This window comes from Culex pipiens, chromosome 2, assembly GCF_016801865.2.
Source record: "Culex pipiens pallens isolate TS chromosome 2, TS_CPP_V2, whole genome shotgun sequence".
Lineage (NCBI taxonomy): Eukaryota > Metazoa > Arthropoda > Insecta > Diptera > Culicidae > Culex > Culex pipiens.
This window is the reverse complement of record NC_068938.1, coordinates 82,352,262-82,377,668: the sequence shown is the minus strand read 5'-3', so window position 1 is coordinate 82,377,668 and position 25,407 is coordinate 82,352,262. Positions and strand designations below refer to the sequence as shown.

General features: G+C 36.8%; 5 protein-coding genes across 5 annotated transcripts in view; 2 read left to right on the top strand and 3 right to left on the bottom strand.

Moving 5' to 3' along the window:
• The window catches only part of LOC120428121 (zinc finger protein 287), a 75,566-nt gene extending 66,346 nt beyond the window's left edge, over nt 1–9,220 (bottom strand). Inside the window, exon 1 of the mRNA XM_052708219.1 lies at nt 8,964–9,220. The gene's annotated coding sequence lies outside the window, so the exon portion shown is untranslated. The remainder of the gene's footprint in view (nt 1–8,963) is intronic.
• LOC120431591 (uncharacterized) lies at nt 5,741–7,067 on the top strand. The gene has a single exon (XM_039596697.2). It carries the CDS (start codon nt 5,952–5,954, stop codon nt 7,065–7,067), a length of 1,116 nt encoding a protein of 371 aa, XP_039452631.1. The 5' UTR covers nt 5,741–5,951.
• On the bottom strand, nt 7,021–8,535 carry LOC120431592 (uncharacterized). Its single transcript, XM_039596698.2, has 2 exons — nt 8,287–8,535; nt 7,021–8,221 (listed from the first exon to the last, which is right to left on the bottom strand). Exon 2 carries the CDS (start codon nt 8,216–8,218, stop codon nt 7,154–7,156), a length of 1,065 nt encoding a protein of 354 aa, XP_039452632.2. The 5' UTR covers nt 8,219–8,221; nt 8,287–8,535; the 3' UTR covers nt 7,021–7,153.
• A 2,600-nt stretch (nt 9,221–11,820) lies between the features above and the next one.
• LOC120424572 (deoxynucleotidyltransferase terminal-interacting protein 2-like) lies at nt 11,821–24,164 on the top strand. The gene is made up of 4 exons (XM_039588739.2): nt 11,821–12,060; nt 12,119–12,426; nt 12,979–13,143; nt 23,937–24,164. Exons 1-4 carry the CDS (start codon nt 11,904–11,906, stop codon nt 24,147–24,149), a joined length of 843 nt encoding a protein of 280 aa, XP_039444673.1. The 5' UTR covers nt 11,821–11,903; the 3' UTR covers nt 24,150–24,164.
• LOC120424571 (iron-sulfur protein NUBPL-like) lies at nt 24,161–25,278 on the bottom strand. The gene is made up of 3 exons (XM_039588738.2): nt 25,120–25,278; nt 24,757–25,058; nt 24,161–24,698 (listed from the first exon to the last, which is right to left on the bottom strand). Exons 1-3 carry the CDS (start codon nt 25,177–25,179, stop codon nt 24,161–24,163), a joined length of 900 nt encoding a protein of 299 aa, XP_039444672.1. The 5' UTR covers nt 25,180–25,278.
• Nucleotides 25,279–25,407: the final 129 nt, after the last annotated feature.

The following is a 25,407-nucleotide window of genomic DNA, read 5'->3' as shown; positions in this document are numbered from 1 at the left end:
AATCCCATTTTCAAATTCCCGAAATATTCCCGAATCAAATAATAGAAATTTCTTATTTTAAAAATGATTCCGAAGAAGAAACTCTTTTAATAAACGTAAATATCAACAATCAAAAAATCTGAATAGATTTAAAACGCAAAACTAATGACAATTTAAAAAAAATACAGAAATTTAACAACAAATTTCAAAAAATACTTTGATCCCGAATAGGATTATTCTCCGCCAACTCACACAGCAGTTGCCCCGACCCCGCTTCGATTGGCGTGAAGTTATGTTATAAGCCTAAGGGGTAGCTTTTGTCCTTGATCACGAATCCGCAGTTCGTGACGGAGGGGCGGTACGACCCCTTCAATTTTTGAACATGCGAAAAAGGACATGTTTTTCAATAATTTACAGCCTCAAAGTTTTAAAAACTCTGCCATTTTGCGTTACTAAAGGTCTATTTGTCTTGTTGTCAGGATTTCATTTTTTTTGTAAATAATAACAATCAGTTTGAAAGGGTTACATTTTTACCACTTATGTTATTCAAAATGTGTAAAGAGACAAATTCTTTAATATAAACATAACTTTTAAACATGACTAAATCAAAATTTCTATGATATATTTGTATTGCAATGTAAATATGTTTAGCATGTTTTCAAAACGTAAATAATAATTTCCATCCTTTCTAATCTAATCTAATCGAACTCAAGCGCAGCCAGTCCGAAGAAAGCATCCGGGAAGAACTTATGATTAGATTACGCCTCAAGTTCTTTCTTGTCATTATTAATGATTGCAGTACTTTTGAGAACCCCCGAAATGTATCACACTCACCCAGTCACGAAATATTCTAGCAGAGCTGGTTCTGTCAGAATCCTGCTAGAACGGTAGAACATTTCTGCTAGAATTCTATAAGAATATCCAGCTCTGTTAGAACTCTGCTAGAATCCTGCTAGAACGTCGTGACTGGGCACTAAAGCGGCCCGGCCTACTGCGTTGCATTAACCGCATGAGACAGATTCTATGAACGGAACCCACACTTCATGGAATCATCAGAGGAAGAAGAAGAAGTGAGGACATACAGTAAAAAACAACTTTGAGTTATTTATAGAATATGGTGTGTAGTGTGTGTAGGGGAATCGTTGGGAAAGGGATTTTTGTATTATATATAGTAAATGACCTTGTGACATTATTTCACCACTACGGATTAATTCACTCAAGGGGTGTCAACCCCTCGGTGGCCGAGTGGCTAGAGCATCTGACTACCAATCCAAAGGTGTGAGTTCGAATCCCACCTGATTCCATGCGTTTTTTGTTCATATTCAAAGTTCAACTATAGTCGAAAAATTTCAAGGAGACCGGTCGGGAATCGAACCCGGAACCTTCCACTTATGAGGCGGGAGCAAATAATAATTTCCATTGTTTCATTCAAAAACTAAGAATGATCGGTTTTTATTTTATATTCAAGTTTTCCGATAACTGAAAATCAAGATTTATGTTGGAAAAAAATTAAATGACATTTAAAGAACCACCAAAAACAAACAATTCTTGAGTTTTTTTTGAAAAGGTCCAATAAACCAAATTTCCAGTTTTTGCTTTTTGGGTGTTTTTCAAACCGCCTTAAGTCAGGGGTATCAAAAAACACTCAAAAAGCAAAAACTGAAAATTTGGTTTATTGGACCTTTTAAAAAAAACTCCAGAATTGCAGAGCACAAGTTGGAATCCTTTGTCTAATAATCCAGCAATGTGGCAAAATGAAATAGAATCATAATTTTACGCTGGCCATAACTGTTAAAATCTTTTTTGTATAATAGTTTATTGTTTACTTTGTTGTTGTTTCAAGTTTAATTTTATCTCTTTTTTGATAAAGTAAAATTAGTAAAAATCTTTTGATTCTTCAAAACATATTATGAAAATCTGTGTCAAATCGATCCAATATTTAATAGCATTATGAATGTCTTTAATCACCTTTGCATTTTCAAATAGATTGAAATTGTGAAAGGAACTTTAGATTTAAAGTGAGTTTTTTTGAGTAGAGTAATTCAATGATTGAGCGATTCCGTGTAGCTATTGGTTGTTGCGTTTGAACACATGGTGTCGATCCAAATCCCAAAATAAAATTCCCTGACTTTTCCATGACCTCTCCAGATCACCAATTTTTTTATTTTCTATTTTTTACTAACATATTGTTTGAAGCGTTTTTATGGTTTCTTGCATTTTCCTTTTTGAATATTGCAAATTTAAGGTATTGAAAAAAATCAACGACTTTTTTTGAACGATGGATTCTGCAAAAACTTACAAATTTTTTATTATTTTGTCAATCATTTTTTCTAATAAAACATCCAAAATGAGCAACCATAAAATTGTCCTGTGTTATTTTTATCTGGTAATGCCAAAAAATCTAGAATTTTTTTGTTTTTTTTTTTAATGGGTCCTACAAACTTATGAAACACAATAGCTTACAGAACCTTTAAAAAAACTCTTGAAATAATAATTAATTACAATTTTTGCAAATTTCAAATTGCGATTAGTTAGTTTCACTTCATTTCCTAAAGAGAATTTAAAGTTAAAAGTTTACAAAAAAAACAATTGAAAAATAGAATAAAAGTAAGAAGTCATGTTTAATTTTAAAATTGTTGCCTTTTGCGGAATTTTCAAACGAATTAGGCCGAAAAATATACAATTAGATGAATTTCTTTCAAGTAAATGTTTACGGTTTTAAAAAAGATCTAGGTCTTTTTCAACAAGGATTGTATTTAAAGTAAACTGTTTTCTGGATTTTTGAAGAAAACATCTTCTTAAATCATTTTACAAAAACAAATATTTATGCTATAAAATTAAAAAAAATGGTTTCTACCCTAACCAGAGCCTATAGACGATCAATACATTTTATAAAAATTAAAACAAAATACAACCTGTTCGAGCTTTTCAAAAAATCATTATTTTTCAAACTTAGATATTTGGGTGTTTTGGAATAGATTCCAAATTTAAGCTCGATCTGACCACGGGAACTCCTCCTTGTAACCCCTTGAATGTTGTTTGGGGAAAATATGTAAAATGTAGTTGTACAATCCCTATGAAATCTCGGATGCTGGAAACAACTCTTCCGAAGAGACCATATTTTATAAATTCTTGAACTCTCAAATTCCTTTATTCAGAATTGTTACGGAGAAATCGAAAAAAAAATTCGCGCTATCCCAAAACCCAATCCGCGCAAAATCCACGTCATTTTAAGAAAAAAAAATTTGCGACAAACAGACAAAAAAGTTTCATAATTAATTCAATGTTGTTATCTCAGAACGCAAATCTTGAAACGCTGAAAATGTATTTTTGCTAGGATTAGGTAAACTAGAGGAAAAAGCCAAAACAAACATTTTGGCAAAAAAATCAAAAATTTCAACATTTTGAAATTTAGATCTAAAAACTCAATGAAATCTTAATAAAAAAATAATAAAATTTAAAAATTGTAATAAATTCTCGATCTTGAGGTTTTAAATTTAAGATACAGTTCATAACTACTCGATGAAATACCAAAGCGTAGCTTGGAAAAATCGAGGCAAATTTTCCTACATCTTCTTCTCAAAATTGTAGAAGAATTTAAGAATTTAAGAATTTAAGAATTTAAGAATTTAAGGATTTAAGAATTTAAGAATTTAAGAATTTAAGAATTTAAGAATTTAAGAATTTAAGAATTTAAGAATTTAAGAATTTAAGAATTTAAGAATTTAAGAATTTAAGAATTTAAGAATTTAAGAATTTAAGAATTTAAGAATTTAAGAATTTAAGAATTGAAGAATTTAAGAATTTAAGAATTTAAGAATTTAAAAATTTAAGAATTTAAGAATTTAAAAATAATATTTTTTTGTTCTCTTGATTGTTCTTATTTTTTATTTTCAAATATTGATATCTTTGATTTTTGTTTTCAGATTTTTTAAATTTTTGATTTAAAAATTTCGAATCTTTTAATGTTTTTTAATATGAATTTATTTTTTTGGGGTTTTTTAATACTATTTTTTCCAAATTTCTGAATAATCCAATTTTGAAAGTTGGAGCTGTAATTTTTGAATGTTTTGATTTTTTTATTTTTCTTCAAGAATGTTCAAATTAAAAAAAATATTTCTTCTGGTTGAATCCCATCTAAAATTCAAAGGCGGAGAAGCTTCTGTTACATCCAATCAAGCTCATATTTGGGAAAGAAGCACAGTACACGCACTGGAACATGCCCAATAATAATTTGTCTGTCTCTTCAGGAAAAGTTTGAAATATGAATAAGATTCGCAAGATTAAAATTGAATGTATCCAGTATAAAATAACAATAAATAAGGATAAAAAACATTACTCAAAACTTAAAGAAATTAAATATTCAGAGTCAGCATCTTTAAAAATAAGTTAAGTGTAGTCCGTAACAACCCTGTTTTTCCATAAATTTTTGTTTTATTTCTTTAATTCTTGAATTTAATTCTTTAATTTTTAATTCCATTTCACCATCACTATTTTGCTTACATTTTAGATTACACAAAATTAGACTACTTTGGATCATTTTTAGTTAGTTTAATTTTGAGAAAAATAAAAATTTAGATAACGAATTTTAAAGTGAAATTTTAGAAAATTTACTGACCCTCCAATTAAAAAAATAAGGAAATCAACAATTCCAAAATATCAGAACTTCCAAATTTTAAAAATTTAAAAACTTTATGCTTTAAAATTTTAGATTTATTTTTTTTTTATTTTCAGATGTTCGAATTTTTTAACTTTTGATTTCCCTATATGCTAAGCAAACGACCAATTTTAGAACAAATCTCTGAGGATGGTGGAGCAACTGCCTCATATTGTCCCTCCCTCTGTGCGCTAGTAATTTGTAATTTTTTTATATCGAGTTCTGCGTTCCTTCCGGACAGACCAATTTAAAAATTAAATATTATCAATATTGCAAAGTTTGGCCTGGAAGACATTCAAATACATCATCAAGGGCGAATTTTTAAGAAGAAATGAATTTTTTTAGTAATATTTTTAAGATCACCAAAATTCCCTGACCCAGCATAAAATTCCCTGACTTTCCCTGACTTTTCCAGGTCAAATAAAATTCCCTGACAATTCCAGGTTTTCCCTGACTTTTCCAGAAATCGACACCATGGAACAGGAATACCGAAACGATTCGAATTGAATTCCGTTTCAGAATTCCGATTGAGTTGACTAGGTTGCGGTCCAATGCCGAGGTCGCTGGGCATTGTTCGGCCCCGCCTAAACATAGATGCATGCATCTGAAGTAAACTAGATCTATATTTAGATTTCCAATCCCCTCAGGCAAATCAGGGATCAGCGCGTATTTAATATAAGAAGATAACTGCCAACTGCTTAGCAGTCCCAGACCACCAATCCTAAGGTGTGAGTTCGAATCCCACCTGATGCATTTTCGTTTTTGTTCATGTTCAAAGTTCTAATTCCTGATTCCAATCATTAAAGGTACCAACCGGGATTTGATCCCTGAACCTTCTGCTTGTGAGACAGAAGCCGTAACCATTAAGCCACGGAGTCGGTTAAATCCTCCAGAGGCTACTTGTTAGCTTATAAACGGGAAATTCTCGCATTTTTGGCAGAAAACTGTTGTGTTGCAGACATCATCTCTACTTGGGACGTAAGATTCAAGTACCTAGAATGGCACACCGAGGGCATTCGACGGGAACGCTCAACATCTTCAATTTATTTGGATGGACACCGCAGATAGAGCTTTAAGACAAAGTTCTTTGTCAAAAATTATTGATCCTTGCACTGTAACTTGGATTTTGCCCGCACTTTTCTCTCGCAGTTTTTGACGTTTTTATACTGCGGATCACAGCAGCCATTTTTTCTAGTTCAAAGAAAAGCGCAGTTTCCACCAAATTGGAAGCGTCATTTACGATTGCGATTTTGAAGAAAATTGAAAAAATGGCTTCTTTTTGCGATGTAGATGCAACTGTAAGTTTTATTTTCCAATGGTAACATCTTATACTGACAAATATTTTCTAATTCCTAAAAAGACGAGTGTCCTTGAAGAAAATTTTGAAGACGGCGAGGAAGTTTGTCCAACAAACGACAACATCGATTATGATCCTTTTTCTCCTGAACCGGCTGTTGAGGAACAGGCAGCACCACGAGTTAAGCGTCGCAGAATCCAAAACAGTGCAGGCCATGTTGTGGACCAAAACCTGACACTCAACGCTGTTTTCTTCAAGCGTAGATTTGTTGGGGAGTCCTCCGGCAGCCAGGTCGCTAATCAGTTCATAACTGGCGACACAGTTAAGGACATCGTTCTGAAACTGTGGGATGTGGCTAAGCCATTCGTCCACCGAGAAGTGGTGATTAAAGAAGAAGATGGAGTCCAGAAAGCGGCTTGGGCTGAAAACGAGCCCAGGTTTGAGGACAACAGCAAGTTTCTTGTTCTGCAAGACTCTTCCCAGAAACGACGCGTGAAGGTGGACAAGCTGGACAGTAGGACATTGATCAACTGGCGGGACAGAGAAATCAGAGTACACATTCATGTGTATTCCAGCTCAGTATCGTGCAAGTCGCTGTGGGAGGTTGTTGAAAAACAATTGATTTCCCCTCAGCTACCAGATCGTGCGGGAGCCCCGAGTAACCAGTCATTGACAGCTCTCGCCGAAGAGCTTCGCGAGAAGCATGGCCATTCTTTCAACGCCCATACCAGTGCATGGAAGCTGTGGGCAAATCACATTCAAGCGTTGCCGGCTCATGAGAAGGAGAGGCAAATGGAATCGTTGCCACCCAACGATCTCTTGAAGTTTTTTCGTTCTGTGCCATTGAGAGAAGAAGTTCGAATGGCCAATATCCGACGTGGTCTTGGAGTGGCCAACGTTGTCAACGAAGGGTATGCTGTAGATCTAGAGCTGCTTGAAGAAGAGGTCGATCAGATGATCGCAATGGGACAACGGGTGAAGGCCAGGATTGCTGCAATGCGCGCCAAGTATGCCATCAATTCAAGTTTGGTGTCCACCATGGCAGAAGCTATGAGACCTGAGGAGAGTGAATTAAGCCAATCTCTTAGTTCACAGGTTACTGACCTTTTGGATCACGAGCACGCGCCTCGTTGATGGTTTTCATTTTTTTTCTTGTTTTATTATAAATCTCGATTATTTTGTAAAATAAAAAAAACTAAGACGTAGATGACAACTGATGTTTATTCAATTGATCCGACTCCAAAGTTATTTTTGTTTTTTTCCGAAAGTCCAACTGAAGGGTCAAATACTCCTCCTGGCAAATATCCACAGTGCTTGAAGAGCTTCTTACAGTTAAAGTTAGCAAAGCTTGAGAAAATTTCTGTGGCAAAGTACGAGAGGTTGACGTTTGCATTTTCTTGGTAGTTCTTCGTCATGCGTTTCTTTGCTAGCCCAAAAACGATCTCGATGGGATTAAAAAAAGGGCAGTACGGGGGGAGGAATACCGGGAGAATGCCTATAGATCGGAGGTACTTGATGATGTTGGCATCGCAGTGAATCCGCGCGCCGTCCATGATCCAGACAGAGTTGAAACCGGGGTACCTTTGCACTTGCGGATGTTTCAGCGCGAACGATCGACAGGCTTCGAAGAAGATTTTTCGTGTGAATGTACCCTCGGTTTCAAAACTGTCTAGCATTCCGTCGAGCCCCAAGAAACAGAGAAATGATGCTCTGGGACGACGCACGAATTCACCGTGAAATATGAGCCGCTCCCCCCGTACGCCATATCCACGTGTCCTCAAGATATCGCGACTATCGACAGCCACCTCGTCGAGGAAAACGAGATGGTAAAGGTCCCATTCTATGGCCTTCAGTTCCGCGTAATATCGAAAAATCTCGTCTTCTCGAATCTGCAGCGCTCTTCGTTCGATCGCCTTCCAGCTTAGGCCCTCAGCGTGCAGGATCCGGCAGATGCTACTTTCGCTTATCTGCTTCCCAAATTGCCTGAAGAAAAGGTCCCGACATTCGCCCAAGAACAGAACCGGCTTTGCTTTGTATGTCTCGACAATCCAACGCCTGTGCTCAGCTTTGAACTTCCGGAAGACCTGTTCCCGCTGCTTCCGAGATAGCAAACCGTTCTGCTCATAGCTAGTAATCCAACTGCTTATGGTAGACTTCGATTTCTTGAAAAGAATGGCCAAATCCGCTCGAGAGATTCCAAGGAAATAGTAGCCATACAAACAATGATATTTGGTGTTCAGCGACGCTTGGGTGTTCATCACGTTGTGGAGAATAACGTTAGACATGTCCTGAAATGTGTTCAATAAGTATGACAATGGGAGAGTCGAAGGATAAACTGAATCTTTACACTTACGAAGAGTAGATAAACAGTAGAGGAGTAGATAAAATGAAGAAATAACTGGAACCGATCACACAGATAAATTGAATCGCCAAAAAACACCGTGATAGCATCGAGAAGCTCTCAGAAAAGTTTTTCAGTTAAACGAATTGACGTTAACGAAAAAAGTTAGTTTAAACATGCTACGATCAAAATTCATCTATGTTTCTTAAGCGTTTGACAAGTCGCAATAGTGCGATCGGTAGCAATAATTTAGTGCGAAGTCCAAGTTAGTGGGAATTGCGCAATACAAATTCCTATTTAAAAATGAAATTTTAGCATTTAAATGAGAAAAAAAGTTGAACTAAATTAGACTAGACCCTTTGCAAAAGTATGCTAAGTAGCCCAAGCACACATACAAACATACCCTCAGACTGGCCACGAACCAAATCGGAGCGAAATTTTGAATCGAATTTTTTGAGCCAAGCTCGATTTGGTTCACAAAAAAAATTCGAAAAATTTTAATGCCGTAAAATTTAATCGATTTTCCCAAAATATTTTCCAAAAAAATACGAACTGTCAAAAAGAGAATATCCCGCCAATCCCAAAACTAGAAGGCGATGGAAAAATTCGAGCGAGACGCCGTGTCACAGCAGCAAGCCAGCAACGAAAGACCAAGATGGCAGCTGGCGGGGAGGGAATCATTTTTTCACCTGGGATCGACCACAGCTGCAGGGCCTCAATCCGGGAGGGGTTCGGGCCGGGTCCGGTCCGTAGCAGGTTCCGGCGGGGTTCGCACTTTTCAACGAATGTTTCACGCAAGCACTTGGGCGCCCAGGTCAGGCCAAAATAACACACACTTTCCGTGGGGCACACACAATTTTCTGTCTCGCTTTAATGGCGGCCACCGAGACACGACTGAGACAGCAAAGAGAAAAAGAGGCGCTTTTTTCTGTTCCTTCTTCGCAGGCAACGAACAAACTTCGACTGTTCTGCACTCTTCAATCTTTTACACAAGAGCAAGAGAGAGCAGGCTGGTTTGGTAGCCGCGCGTTGCGAGAAGAGAGCGAGCAGCAGTGTGTCGTCGCAGCTCACACGCACACAAGCGCATGCTGGCGAAATAGAGTTTTCTAAGGCCAATGTCACGCACACTAGCACACCATTTGTTTTGCTGGCCGGTACAAAATTTAACCTCAATCTTTTTCGTGTACGTATACGCAATACCTGCGCACGTAGATAACTCTATTCTCTCTCGTTCTGTTTTTTGTGCCCCCACCTCGCTCTTGCAAAACGGCCGTGTTGTCGCACTCACACACACACACACTCGAATCTGTGTGAAAACCGTTAAGTTGATAAAGCGGTCGACTTTACGACCTTTGTAAAGGTGACGGCAGAATTTTGGTAACCGGCCTTGCAAAGCATGCTGCGCAGACCAAAATGTCTGTAATTTATCGAGCCGGAAAGATTTCAAGCAAAACAAAATTAATTGCCCAATGTGGAACCTTAAGGAATTCTCACGTTTGATTGTATTGCACAGTGGTACATACAGATCTGGGTGATGAATAGAGAGAATGCGTAAAGTGATTTTCGAATGATCCCACTTTGTTTACATCTACAAAGTAGGAGACTGTTCAAGCACAAGCATGACTTATTTCTTACTGGTAAATGAGCTGTTTTATAATCAGTAGTATGTGTTCTATTTTGTCTAGTTTTTGACATCTTTTGCTAGAAAATTGTCGCGTTTCGATCGGTTAGAAGAGATATTTCTTTTTAAGGGGTTACATACATGTGGAAAATCACAAAATTTTATATTCAGAATATTTGATAAATCCACTCAGAAGATGATTATTAATCACTCCTGAAAGTTTTATGAAGATATTTCATGATTAAACTGAGTAAGAGACGATTTAAGTTCAAAATTTTGCCATGCCCAAAGCGGGCTGTCAAACTTTTTTGGCGTTTTTCTCTAAACCCCGAGTTGATTTACGGGTGCCACGATATCTCGAGATGGGATGGACCAAATTGGCTGAAATTTGAGTTAAAGACTCTCAAGATGTTTCCGGTGTGCATGACGAAGCTCAATTTTTAAAATACAAAAATCAAAAACTAACGGTTTTCATATGAAAAACACAAAAATATTTTTATCTTTTTTAAAATAAACTTTTTGAAAATCGGGCGAGTCTTCACCAAAATTTTAAGCCGATTTGGTCAAGACAATGTTGAGATATCGTGACACCCGTTTTTTTAAACTGCTCACTTGAAATTGCTATATCTCGGCAACGATTGCAAATATCTTAAAATTTGTTTTGAAAGTAGGTGAAAATGTATGTTTTAATGCCAAGTTTAATGCCATGAAAAAAGAATTAAAAATAAGTTGATGTGTGTGCTCATACTAACCTCTGACTTTTTTGCCGATATACATGTATATAACCCCTTAACAGGCGACGAAGAACTGCGGCGAGAGTCGCAGATATATTCCCTGGCTGATTTTGGAATCCTGCAGATCTTATAGCGAAGCTGATCCAACAAGCAGAGAAGATTTTCACTAAACCAGGTTTCAAATGGAATCAAACAATAAAGACAGCTTTTGGATGGATACAACCGCATCGACTCCATAAACAGCTTCATTCATAATTATACAAAATGACGATCTCGCCTTCAACTTTCTTAAGATTTTTTGACTTCAACTCCAGGTCTTCAGAAGCCACACATTTTTCATTCTTGCATACTTTTTTTACTTTTAAAAAACTTTACTTTTTTTACTTTTAAAAAACTTTACAAATCGACGCCAACATTTCAAAAAGCATCATGTACAAACCATGCGTTTTGAGAAAAACGCATTTGAATGTTGAGCATCCATTTTTAATTCCCATTTTAATATAAAAGCAAAATAAGATGTTCTAATGATAACAAACGATGAAAAACGTTACTTTTATTGATACTTGATCATCCATATTCAATAAAACATCAGCTCCGTAATTTTATTTGAGAAAAACAAACATAATTTCTTTTGAAATCACCAACGTCTATATCACCCTGCTGTCATTGAAGGGGACGCTTTGTTATGATTCGTTTTTCTTCGCCGAATGTACATGGCGCTTTGTTCATGTTGCTTTTTTTTTCGTCACGAGGTTCATGTAGTCTTTTGTTTGACAGGTTGACAGGGCTATATAAACAGGGACTGCTGATGGCAGAGATTTTGTTTATGTTACTTTATTTAAAATCATGATTATACGGACTTTACTGAAGTAACTTTTGCTCATTTTTGGTGGAGAGGTAGCTTATTAGGAGTACTTTCAGAATATGCAATAACCCAGAAAGTGTCAAAATGTACATGATGCCTTTTGAAATGTTACCGTCGAAATGTGCTGTTTGTTGACAAAAACAATTAAAAAAAATTTAATTTAAAAATCCAGATTGTTGATGTTTACTCGTCAAACTTAAAAAAAAAAGTGTTATAAATAGGCCCAACTACATTGTTTTGCTTGAATTTCCATGTTCAGCCTGGCAACACTGCGCTTCGCTACCAAGCCCGCAGCTGTCAATCCCTGACCTCACGCACACATTCAAAGCTTAAACCACCCCAAAACAAAAACACGCGTTGACGTTGGGTCGAGGTGCTGCAGCTTTCCTCGTTCGTTCCAGACTCAGCGATGGATCTTTTCACGATAGACACCGCCGGAGCCGGTAGTGCCGACTGCAGTGAAACCTTCCGACCGGTTCTTCTACCCTCCAGCAGCAACTACCAACAGAAGCCAACTTCCCAGGAAGACAGCGACGAGGACGAAGAAGATGACGACGATTATGGAGGTTAGTTTTTGGAAGATTTTTAAAATTTTGCGAGGATTATAAACGTTTTCGATTTCAGGCCTTCCACCACCCAGCAAGGACATTTTCGAGATCCTCGGCACGTCACTCGCCGCTACGCCGTCCAGTTCAAAGGCCAAACGAGGCACGGAACTTTTATTCCGGGAAGATTTGAATGCGTCAAAAGAATCAACACTGCTTCGTAAGGCCCGCTACAACTCCCGGGTGGAAACGGCGTCCGTGAAGGAGCTGGCCCTCACCGACGTGGCCGCGCACATGAAGGCTGCCGTCGTGACGCCAGCCACCGAAAAGCAGAAGAACTTGGCCACCCTTTCGATGACCGATCGCCAGCTTAAGGAGCAGAGTCGGGTGAGAAACTTTCTTCGAGAAAGTAGAAAATCTACCTAAATGGTTCAACATGATGTTTATTCGACACCTGAAAGCGTCCCCAAGCTGCCGCGCCTGTTCCGACTCGACTCAATCCGATTCCGGTCCCTCCCGCAGTAATCTTAGTGGTTCGACCTCAAGTTGATGGGTTCCATTGTAAGGCCTGCGGGACAGTAAACGGTGTTTGTGGCCACGTTGCGGGGCAGTGGGTTTCCGTTCAGGGACGAGGACAATCCTTGCGTGGATTGTTCTGGTTCTTGGGGTGCAACACTGTCTCCTGACGGTTCAAACTCACCGCCGAGAGAATTAAAAGGTGAAGATTAGAAGTTTGAAGATCTTTGTCGCGTTTTCTTGTGCGGACATTTTGTTTTTCTTCAAAGGGACATTTTAATTATGGAACCGGGTTACGGGACAGGTAGCACGGCTGGGACAAGTGATGTCTCTTTAGTAATCTGATTAAAACAAGATTTGAACTGTCTGAGCGAAACATCGAAAAACAAATTCAAACCAATGTTTTTTTTCTCATTTCCGCAGAAAGAGCGCGCCAAGACGAAGGGTGGCAACTGGTTCAACCTGGGGGCGCCCGAGCTGACGGAGGAAACCAAGAACGAGCTGGAGCTGATCCGGATGCGGTCGGCACTGGATCCGAAGCGGTTTTACAAGCGCAGCGAGATGAAAACGTTGCCCAAGTACTTCCAGGTGAGCGTTGTTCTCCAAATTGTTTTAGCAGTCAGGACAGGGATGCCATATCTACGGATTTCTCCGTAGATCTACGGATTTCAGCCATTTCTACGGATCTACGGATTGATCTCCAAAATCTACGGATTTTCATGCTGGCTGATAATTGTATGAAGGACGTGAAATTATATTTTTGCGTGATAAAAATGTTTTATGAAAACGTTTTGAACAATCTGTTTTAGAGAAGAAGTTTTGAGGAACGTTAAAATGAAAAGTCGTTTAGGAGAAATGAGGCGATGGCACAAGTCCAGTGCAGCTTATCCAGCTTTTGGCGTTCGAATGGTGAACGCCCGAAATGTCAAAATCACGCAGTGGTACCAACATTACGAAAAAGGTGTGCCATGGCATGACAGCCGCATTTTTTTTCTAATGTTGGTGCTCTTGCGCGATTTTGACATTTCGGACGTTCAACATTCGAACATTCGAATGTTGTTATATAATTTAAAACAAAATCGTAACATAAGTTAAACTTGAGTTAAAAGGCAAATTTGGATTGAAATTTGAACATATGGTGTGTATTGGGCCCAAGAAACAAAAAAAATATCCCAAAACATCCTGTTTCTTTTCGGAATCAACTCCTAGCGCTTTGCGATGTTATACTAACTTATTCTCCGGATCAAAAACTTTAGCAAAAATTGAGCATACGAATATTGTATAGGGTTTTGAGTAACTTTCTCTAAGAAAAGGTTACAAGTGAAAATTCCACATATTTTTTTCGCGTGTTCATGAGGTCATTTTTAGTAACTTTTGCTCTACGAAAAATGTCACTTTTCTTCAGGGATGCACCTTGGGTCAGGTTGATAAAAAAGTTCCTAATCCAGTTTTCTTGTTGTATTTTTTGTTTATAAATTTTATTATTTCTATATTTCTTAATAACTAAAACCAAATTTGCTTCGAGATATATCCAGAGCATTAATATGGTAAATGAGCAATTCTCTGAGATTTCGGTCATTCGATTTTTTTTTGTATTTTTTAATCCGGCTGAAACTTTTTTGGTGCCTTCGGTATGCCCAAAGAAGCCATTTTGCATAAATAGTTTGTCCATATAATTTTCCATACAAATTTGGCAGCTGTCCATACAAAAATGATTTATGAAAATTCGAAAATCTGTATCTTTGGAAGGAATTTTTTGATCGATTTGGTGTCTTCGGCAAAGTTGTAGGTGTGGATAAGTTCGACACTGAAAAAATATGGTAGTTGGTAAAAAAATTAGTGATTTTCTACTTCACTTTTTGTCATTAAAACATGACTTGCAAAAAACACTATTTTTATTTTTTTTTATTTTCTGATATGTTTTAGGGGACATCAAATGCTAACTCTTCAGAAATTTCCAGAAAAGGCAAAAAATCTTTGAGCGAGTTATACATTTTTTAATCAATACGGATTTTTTCAAAAAATCGAAATATTGGTCACAAAAATTTGTCAACTTAATTTTTCGATATAAAATCAAATTTGCAATCAAAAAACTTTAGTTACATTTTGATAAAGTGCACCGTTTTCAAATTATAGCAATTTTCAGGTAACTTTTTTGAAAATAGTAGCAGTTATTTATTTTTTTAAATTAGTGCCCACTCTTGAAAAAAATATTTTTGAAAAGCTGAGAAAATTCTCTATATTTTGCATTTTTGAACTTTGTTGCTCTTGATTAAAAAAAAAAGACCGATGAATGAAGAGTTGGCATTTGATATCCCCTAAAACATATCAGAAAATAAAAAAATAAAAATAGTGTTTTTTGCAAGTCAACATGACAAAAAGTGAAGTAGAAAATCACTTAATTTTTTTTACCAACTACCATATTTTTTCAGTGTCGAACTTATCCTAGAACTTATCCATACCTACAACTTTGCCGAAGATACCAAATCGATCAAAAAATTCCTTCCAAAGATACAGATTTTCGAATTTTCATAAATCATTTTTGTATGGACAGCTGACAAATTTGTATGGAAAATTATATGAGCGAACTAATGATGCAACATGGCTTCTTTGGGCATACCGAAGGCACCAACAAAGTTTCAGCCGGATTAAAAAATACAAAAATTAAAATTAAAGAAAAAAGACCGATTCCGTAGAGAATTGCTCAAATGTGTTAATTTTGGCAAAATAACGCTGTAATATCCCACAACCTGAAATCCATGTAAAAATTTAAAAAAATATATAGACAATTTGTAACTTTTCTCCATACCAGCACGTCCCTGATTTTTTTTTGTACATAAAAAAGATAAAAACAAAATTCATATAAATGTTCTGTTAAAAATGTTAAAAAAAATTATCATATAATTGATTTTTTTTTAATTTATGACATTAATATAATTTTCATGAACGGTCTACACAAACAATTTTCGAAAACCGCCGTAGGCCAGATAAAATGCCTTCGCTGCCGGATGTTAGGTAGCCCTGGCCCTGGGAAAATTTAAAATTTTCTAAATTTAGATAATATTTAATGAATGAAAGGGCTATCTTGAATAAAAAAATCGTGCTGTTCGGGTGACATTTTCAAAACTATCTTTTTTATTTTTTATATTTAAGTGGCTGTATCGCCAGAACGAAAAGACAAATCTACAATGTTTTTTTAGACGATTTTATGAAAAATTGTACTTAAATAAAAACTAAAAAAAATAAAAGAAATGGACACTTATTAAGAAAAAAATTTCATGGTAAAATCTTTATCAAAATTTCTAAAAACTGCTTTTCGATTGCAAGTTCGATTCTACTTTCAAAAGTGCAGTTGAAAATGTTTAAAATTTGTGTGAAAATTGTATAAGTCACGGCCAAACATACGTTTTTTGGAAAAAATTAAATGCAAATTTTGGGAATTCAAAAGTTAATTATAAAAATGTGTATTTTTTTTTGTTAGAGTTAAAAATCATATATAGCAAGCCTGCGATCGATTAAAAAATATTTTGGTTTTTAGTGAATTTCCGTTGGGCAGGTGTAAAATGCATTTTCGAAAACACCAAATCAATCGAATAGTTCATTCGCAAGATAAAAAATTTCGACTATTTAAAAACCACTTGAAAACGTTGCAAATGTCATTTAAGTAATATTATATGTATTATGAAGGTTTATCAAATTATACATCAATGATGGGATAAGACTGTGGACATATTTTTTATGTAATACACATAAATTCAATGTTAATGTTGCCATTTTTTCTAAATAGGGTACCTAACAAATTATGGTAAATCATTTTTTGTAATAAAAATCAGAGTTGTCTTGAAAATAGGAGTGCAATCAACTCAACATTAAAATACATTTCCCTGTGTTTATAAGACACATTCTCCGGGCTAGTATACCAGTAGGAAAATTTTAAAACTTGATTTAATGGCGAAAGATATGTTGTGATTCCACCTTCGGAATCCTGAAACATATCCGGTGGTCAGGATACATTTTTCCAAAGCATATCATGTCCAGAAAATAGAATATAATATTTACTTTCAGAATCTGTAACAATATTGAGGATGTTTTCTTTGAAATTTCCGAGTTACAGCAAAAAACTGAAAAAAAGAAACGTCATTCTGTCACGGCACAATGTATCATAACCATCATAACGGACATATGCACATAAAATCATGAAAAAACATATTTTCAAAAAATCATTTATATTTTGTAGTTTATGTACAGCTGTGGAAATATAGTAAAATTAGGCATGAAATTTGAAATTAATTTTTTGTTGATCTTGATAAAACCTTAATTCAATTTTAGTAAAAAAATCTTTAAAAAGAAAACTATTTGTTTGGGAAATACTATAACCCCTAGCTAGAATAAAAATATTTTGGGTTCCCAAGACACCAACCACCTGGATTTTTTTTAACAAGTCTACGGATTCGACTTCCACCAGACCTGGCATCCCTGGTCAGGGACCATCCATAAACCACGGGGACACTTTAGGGGGCGATTTTGACCGTTTTGGCCTCATTCGATTCGTCTTGGGGTCCCATAAGTCGCTACTAAATATGTTGCAGTTTAGTCAAGTACCTACTTCAAAAGTTATGCTAAAATACGATTATGACCAAATTTCGGAAGATAGTAAAAAGGGTGGTTTTTGTAAGAAAACCCATCATGTTTTACATTTTCAGAAAGGTATTTAAAAGAACTTTCCAACGCGACTAAAACATTGAAGTTCTGACAACCCTATCAAAAGTTATAAGCACTTAAGAGTTATTTGAGCACTTTTTGGAGGCCGGATTTCAGATATTTTGATGACAACGTTGTCCGGATCTATCATGCGACCTGTCGTTGGATTTCTGTTAAAGAAATTCGATTCGGATGAAACATTGTCCATACATTCCTTACATCCACTAGCGTGCACAGGGTGGGGCAACGGAGGCAACATGGAGCAGTTGTCCCACTATCCTCAGAAATTTATTCTAAAATTGCTAAGGGGGTGTCCATAAACGACGAAATTTTCAAAAAGCTCATATTGTTGCCTAACCTTCCTTGAGGATCTGGGCACGCTAGTGCTTACATCCCTAAGTCACATCCGTGGAACTCTGAACAAATTTCTGCTCAAAAAGTGTGACGAGAAATCAGTTCATTAGTGTTCTACGATAAATTTGTCCTGGATGATTTCTCAGCACACTACGATCTCATAAAAGAAAATGTATACCAGTTAGACTGACATTCGTGGCAACGAATCAAAACAAACAAGCTCATCACGATTTGCACCTTTTTATCAACTAAAAATTGAGTGAAAATGTGTTTCCGTTAAACTGGCCATCACACGCAATGTTAAGCGTTTTGCGTTTTGCGTCTTCCATAAACAACCATCTTAACAAGAGTACAGATTGAAAGTTAAAAAAAACTTGGCCTGGTGACATCAACTAAGACAACAGAAGTGATCACTTGGAGGCACATTTAAAATTGCTTCATTGAACCACTTGTTTTCAAATAACTACCGTACCTTTCAAGCGTAATGTTTATTTCAGTTCAACTTATGTCTTCTTTGTACAAGATTCATAAAAATAATGCTCGTAACAAATCCAACTATCCCCAACCACCGGAAAATAATCCATTCAGATGGCACTTCTCTGGTTCTCGATCAAGTGATGTTCACACTAAACATTTTTCATCAGATTTTTTTTATGGAAATCCGTTTCTTTTAGGACGCAATGGAATATGAACGAAAATGGTTCCTGAAGATGGACGGAAATTTGTAAACATTAGAAAATTGTTTTTTTTGCATGGCCAGCTACGATGTTGTTTTTTTTTATGTGTATAACAGTTTATGCCAGTTTCTATCAGTCAAGGGGTTCTAAACTGCCGTTTTACGGCGATATGATGTATACGCCATTTTGGACATTTTCAATTTTATTGTACAGTCTGATAAAGAATCTTAAAAGCTACCTCCTGACGAAAGAATTTTTCAAAAAGCTGCTCTAGGGCCCATTTTATTAAGCAAACAAACAATGATGTATACGCCAATTTTACTCATCATGATGTATGTATACATTGAGAATTGATAGAAGTCAAATTCAATACTGTTTGAATGTTGATTTGAGGTTTTGGGACCAAATCAAGACTGGGAAATAATTTATTACATTATTTCGATTTAATTCTTAAGGGGACATCCATTAGGCGTCATCCATAAAGTACGTCACGTTCTGAGGGAAGAGGGGGGCTTTGAGTAAGCGTGTTTGAGTAAGCGTGAGCATAGGGAAATCGTGACAAAGGGGGGTGTAGTAAATTTTGGCTGATTTTAATGTGACGTACTTAATGGATGACACCTTATCCACACCCACGTAGACACTTTTTTGAAAATTCTGGACCTACCCACCTCTCTTACGGACATGCAAAAATGTTTTTATGGAGCGTAGACAATCGCTAAGGGAACGTTCTTTTATTATGTAACGCAAAAAATCGGATTTTTAGACCCCCTCCCTCCTCCTCGTAACAAAATTTCCATACAAATTTTAAAAAAAATTGTATGGAGCGTAACATGGCCTCCGACCCCCCCCCCTCCCCCTAACTGCGTTACGTAATAAAAGAACGCACCCTAATACCTCCCCCCCTTAAAATATCCACGTGGACAATGCATTCCCTTAATCCGTTCAGCTGTCAAAATAGCTGGCACAAAACATATAGCTTGCATTGATCGAGCAATGTATACATACATCATTGGGAAGGAAAAGTAGTGATTTTTTATTGCTATTTTTACGGCCAAATGATGTTTGTGGTTTAAAATCGTAGAGAATAGGAAAAATCAAGAAATTTTGTAGGGGCCACATTTTTATTGTACTTTTTAACAGTTTCTAAAGAGCAGACCTTAAATTATTCATTTTAAATTGAAAAAATGAACAAAAACATAAAATCGTGTCTACAGCAAAATCACCTCAATGGCGTATACATCATAGCGCCGTAAAACGGCAGTAAAGTTGTGTTTCGAGTTATTTGCTCAGGCTGGAGAAAAAATCGTGCTGTTGATCAACCCCTCGGTTAAATCTATTATAAAATCTGTTATAAAAGTTGGAGCTCTCCACCGCTAGAGGCAGCACTGTATAAATCCCTCTTTTTGAATCTCAAGTTCTACCGATGTGCCTAAGTCTTTGCAAATATGTAGATGTAAGAAGGGCTGCAAAGTAAGTTTAAAAAATAGATTTTTAGGGAGCGTTCTTTTATTACGTAACTCAGTTGGGGGAAGGGGGTGGGTCGGAGGCCGTTTTTCGCTCCATACACAATTTTTAAAAATTATATGTAAATTTTGTTACGAGGGGGGGCAGTCTTTAAATCATTTTTTTTTGCGTTACATACTAATAGAACGCTCCCTTACATCAATTTTTAATAACTTACTCCGCGGCTCTTCTTGGCAGAAAGCATCCTATTTGACAGCTTGTTCCAAGGGGACCATAGTTGATCCATCGCAGTCTTGACAATTTAGTTTGTTTTGCTTTAAAATGAAAAAAGTGACCAGAAATGGTTTTTAATCGTGTTATTTTACCGTTGTAAATAAAAAATTACATAGGGCTTTAGGATCATTTTTCCAACTGACAATATCTCGAAAACTATTGGTTCGGTTTTCAATGTTAAAAATGAAACTTTTGTGAAATTTTTTGATCTTTTCAATAAAAATAATTTTAAATTATAAAATCAAACATAATTTTGAAAAGGCCTACACAAATATAATTTTCCTCAGTTAATAGTTTAAACCAAATATTAAAATTTACAAACATTACAAAGAAAAATGTGCCATGCCATTTTTTTTTCTAATGTTGGTACCACCGAGCGATTTGGACATTTCGTGCGTGCGTAACGCCATCTTCGGTTAAAAATCTAGATAAATCTAAAACGCTTAACTGTATCAAAAATCTATAATAAATGATTTGATTTAGCTCTTAAAAATATTTTGGACAACATGAATTATTTTTTAGGGTGGTCCAAATCCGGACTTTTTTGGGGCTACCCCCTGAAATCAAAGATTGACCCATCACTAGGCTAAATTCCAAATTTGAGCTCATTCTGACCACGGGAACCCCTCCCTCCAATCGCTTAAAGTTTGTATGGGAAAAATCGTCAAAATATATGGAGAAAAGCAACTTTTTTTACTTTTTTACCTGTGGAAGGCGCCATAATTATCCGATTCTTACCATTTCTCAAATGTAGAACCTTCATTAAATTTTGAACAACTTTCCCGAAGACACCATTTTTTTAGGATTTTTTCCCGCGAAGTTATTAGCGCCCAAAACTGGCCTTTTTTTTTTGCGCGGCCAGCTGTAAGGGGCTACCTAACAACGATGTTTATTTCCAATTCGTACACGCACGTGCTCTCTCTCAGGTTCAAACTCTCTCACGAGCTTGCTCGCCTGCCTGCCTGCCTGTTTACCTACAAGCGCGCGCTGTTTCTCTGCTTGGACTTTTGTCGTCGTCGTCGTTTTCGTTTGATATCCGCTACGCTGCGTTCCTGGCATGTTAATTATAATTTTCAACAAAAATAGTCGGTTTGTATTGAGATATAAAATCAAATGTAATATGTGAACAACAAAACGAAAAAAAAACACAACAATAGATATCATATTATAAGAGCGTGTGAGAGAGAATACAAATTTGATGAATTAGTTCATCCATGAATCGTCATCTGTTCTGATCCAAACCTAATTGCAAACGTTTTGGATTTTAATTTATCTGCTTTTGTTACAAGAAATACCATGCCTTCTATCGGATGGGGAAGTAAAACGTCGGTCCATTTGCGTAAAAGAGGATTTGGGTGACTCACCACACAAATCCTTCGGACGCCTAGAAATGAGCAGAAACTTGCAACAGAGCCCACAAAAGACCCGGGGGTCGTTAAAGTGGATTGCTTTGCTTTTTTTACAAGAAATACCATGAAGTTTTTTTTAGATAAAAAAAGGAAGGAATTTTCTTTAGATTTTTAAAAAAACTGAATCCAAAAGAGTATCTTAAAGGAAGGCCGCAACTGCAAGATCTGAAGGTTGTTAACGATTGTGCAGAAAGAGATGTTTCCTGAAACGAAAAATTTACAGGTAAACTGACAAAAAATGATAAACAGTTGCAATATTTGTTGCAGGTGGTCTAGGAACACAGAAAGAAATTTCCAGAAAGAATAAAAAAATAATTTTAGAGAGTATGAATGAAAATTTGCAGCAATAATTGTAAAATTGCCTTGATTTGTACTAAAGTATATTTTTGTTAAAGCAAACTACCTAAAGGAACAACATTTGTATTACCTGAAGATTTTTTTCAAATAATTGAATCATTATCATGTTTCTTTAGCATATACGAAAAACTGCGTGTAGTGCTTGGAAAAACAAACAAACCCTGTTCTCATGACATTTGCTGTATTTTTTTAATTGAGCCTAAGCTGTCTTTTCTTTAAACTATTTTTTTCAGCGCAGTTTTTTTTTATTTTTGACATAATTTAAGAAATTATATGCTAAATATATCTCAAAACAATCCTGCTATTTTAGTTGAAAATTATAATAAACATGTCAAGAACGCAGCGCAGCGGATAGCAAACGAAAACGACGACGACGACAAAAGTCCAAGCAGAGAAACAGCGCGCGCTTGTAGGTAAACAGGCAGGCAGGCAGGCAGGCGAGCAAGCTCGTGAGAGAGTTTGAACCTGAGAGAGAGCACGTGCGTGTACGAATTGGAAATAAACATCGTTGTTAGGTAGCCCCTTACAGCTGGCCGCGCAAAAAAAAGGCCAGTTTTGGGCGCTAATAACTTCGCGGGAAAAATCCTAAAAATATTGTGTCTTCGGGAAAGTTGTTCAAAATTTAATGAAGGTTCTACATTTGAGAAATGGTAAGAATCGGATAATTATGGCGCCGTCCACAGGTAAAAAAGTAAAACAGTTGTTTTTTTCCATACATTTTGACGATTTTTCCCATACAAACTTTAAGCGATTGGAGGGAGGGGTTCTCGTGGTCAGAATGAGCTCAAATTTGGAATTTAGCCTATTGATGGGTCAATCTTTGATTTCAGGGGGTAGCCCCAAAAAAGTCCGGATTTGGACCACCCTACCCTCGACTCTGACAAAAGTCGAGGGGATGGGGGCAAATAAAAGTATAAAAAAATTCAATTACGAGCCATGGTTTCAACAGTTTGATGAAAAACATGTTTTCAAATGCATTATACACCTGTCCAGTTGTTTTGCAATCATTAGTATCCAAAATTTCTAAGACGATTTTTTGTTTGCTAAAAAAAAGTGTAGAGCTGTACACCGGAATCAAGTAAGCAAATAAAAAAAACTAAAAATATTGAAAAAATGCCAAAAAATTAAGTTAGAACAAAAATTAATAACTCAACAAGAATGTTAAAAAATATAAAAAGCTGCAAAACTTAAAAAAAAATTACAACATTAACTAAAATAATTCAAACAGATCAAAGTTTAAATCGAAAAAGGCTTAAAAATTCTTTTAATATAAAAATAAAACTAACTAAAACAGAATTAAAAACGACTAAAAAATAGAAGATTGGAAAAACAAGTATTTAAACAAAATTAAAAATAAAGAAAACTTTTTTTTCTATATTAAAAAAAAGCAGAGAGAAAATAAAAAAAAAATAAAAAATAGCAAAAAAAATAAAAAATATAAAACTTAATGCAAAAAGTATTTCAAAATGCATTTTACACTAGTTCAGTTGTTTTGCAATCATTAGTTTTCAAAAAAGAAAGATTTGACGAAAACAAAAAAAAAATGCGCGAAAAAAAACTTTTTGCGATACTAAACATCGAAAATTTTCAAAAGTTTCAAATATGTTTAATCAACCCAAACATGCTAAACATGATTTTAAACGCAGGGGAATGCATTTTAAATCAATTTCAGCTGATTGCACTTAAATTTCCATTGCAATTTTGAAGTTTTTTGAAAAAATATTTTTTTGCCCCCTGATTTTTCGGGCCAACTTTGAAGGGAGGGTGACAAAAACTTGAGTGTTGACTTTTTTATAAGCAGTATTTGATTTGAAATATGTTTTCGGGTATTATTTGAGATTCTCGAAAATCGGAAATTTGCGAATGGAATTTGAGTAGTCAAATGGACCTAAGGTGAAACGGGACACCAGTTCTTGGACAACTTCTGTTTAACTTAAATCTTTTTCTGAACTTTCTCGCTTGCTATCGTTATATTTGCCGTCTGCAACAGACAGAACTTGTTTATGTTGCGGTGTTTTTCGTAAGGGTGCTTCCAAAAACTCGAGTCGTGGTGTTAATATGGCGCTGCCTTCCTGTTTTCCCTTAAAACAAAACCCTCAGCATTACAAATTGAAAAAAAAACTAATTCCTCCTAATTTCAACGCAGATTGGCAAGGTGATTGATTCCCCGCTGGACTTTTACAACGAGCGCGGAACCAAGAAGACAAAGGCCAAGACGTTGGTGGACGAGCTGCTCGAGGACGCCGAGTTCCAGCGGTACAACAAGCGTAAGTACGCCGAGGCACTGGAAAAGCGCAAGAAGAAGGCCTACGTAAAGGCCACCATGAAGATGAAGAAGCTCAAGAAGAAGAAAAAGTAAACTTGTTTTGTTTAACTTTGCTCTCTTTTATTCTCCAAGAATTGTATCACCTTCCTTGCTATGCTTTGGTACGATTGGGCAAACTTTGACTCGGGGAATTTCAAACAGAACGGCGTTCCCGCGTCGCCACAGTGCATTCCCTCCCGCTCGATTGGGATCCGCTCGAGCACTTGCACGCCCAACTCCGAGGCCATTTCCTGGGTGGAATTCCGGGCCAGTTCGATTTTATGCTCGCAGTTATCACAGATTACGTGGCTCATATTTTCAACGAGGCCAATCAGTGGCACGTTCAGCGTTCGGTACATTTCCGCACCCTTCCGGGTGACCTCGAGGGCCGCCTTTTGAGGCGTGCTGACTAGTAAGACTCCGGAGAGTGGGACGTGCTGGCTAAGCGAAAGATGAACGTCACCCGTTCCGGGAGGAGTGTCCACCACCAGGATGTCCAACGGGCCCCAAACAGCTCCCTTGAGAAGTCGTTGGATGGCGGACATGACCAGCGGTCCGCGCCAAACCACCGGACCGGATTCGACCAGCAATCCCATGGACAAGCTGAAAAGATCAACTGTTGTTCAAACAATCCAAGTTCAAACAAGATTCAAACTCCCACCATTTCACCCCGTAATTAACCGGCGGCACCATCCGGTTTCGGTCGTCCACCAGTGGAACCTCGGCCACGTTCATCATCAGCGGAACCGACGGCCCGAAGATGTCCCCGTCCAGCAGGCCCACGTTCTGGCCCTGGCCGGCCAGCGTAACGGCCAGGTTGACGGCGGTAGTGGTCTTGCCGACGCCGCCCTTCCCCGAGGAAACGACCACAACGTCGCGCACGCCCTCAAGTGGGGCCCGCTTCGGCAGGCTACGCGCCATCAGTTCGGCCTGGCGCGGGTCGGCTTTCGGGTGGAGGCATTGCTGAGGGTGAAGTTAGCGCGTTAGTTATGAAAGCTGGGTTGGTTGTTTGAGTAAAACTTACCGTACTTGTGGAAAATGTTCTGAAAAGATCACTTTTATTGAAAAGTTTTGCTAAAAACATTTTGAACTAAAACGATAGTTTCGTAACTCGATTGCGCGTTTCGGAACGGATTCGGTGCGTATTTACATCTTGAGGCGTATTTTGAATATCAGATATTCTGTCGAGATCTGTCAAAATATTTCAAAACAGCAGAGCTGTGCGTCATTTTGCACGTTTATTCCACAGCGAATCAATAATACTCTTAATTAGGTTTACAACACTTATGTTAGATATGAGTAATAAGGCTTT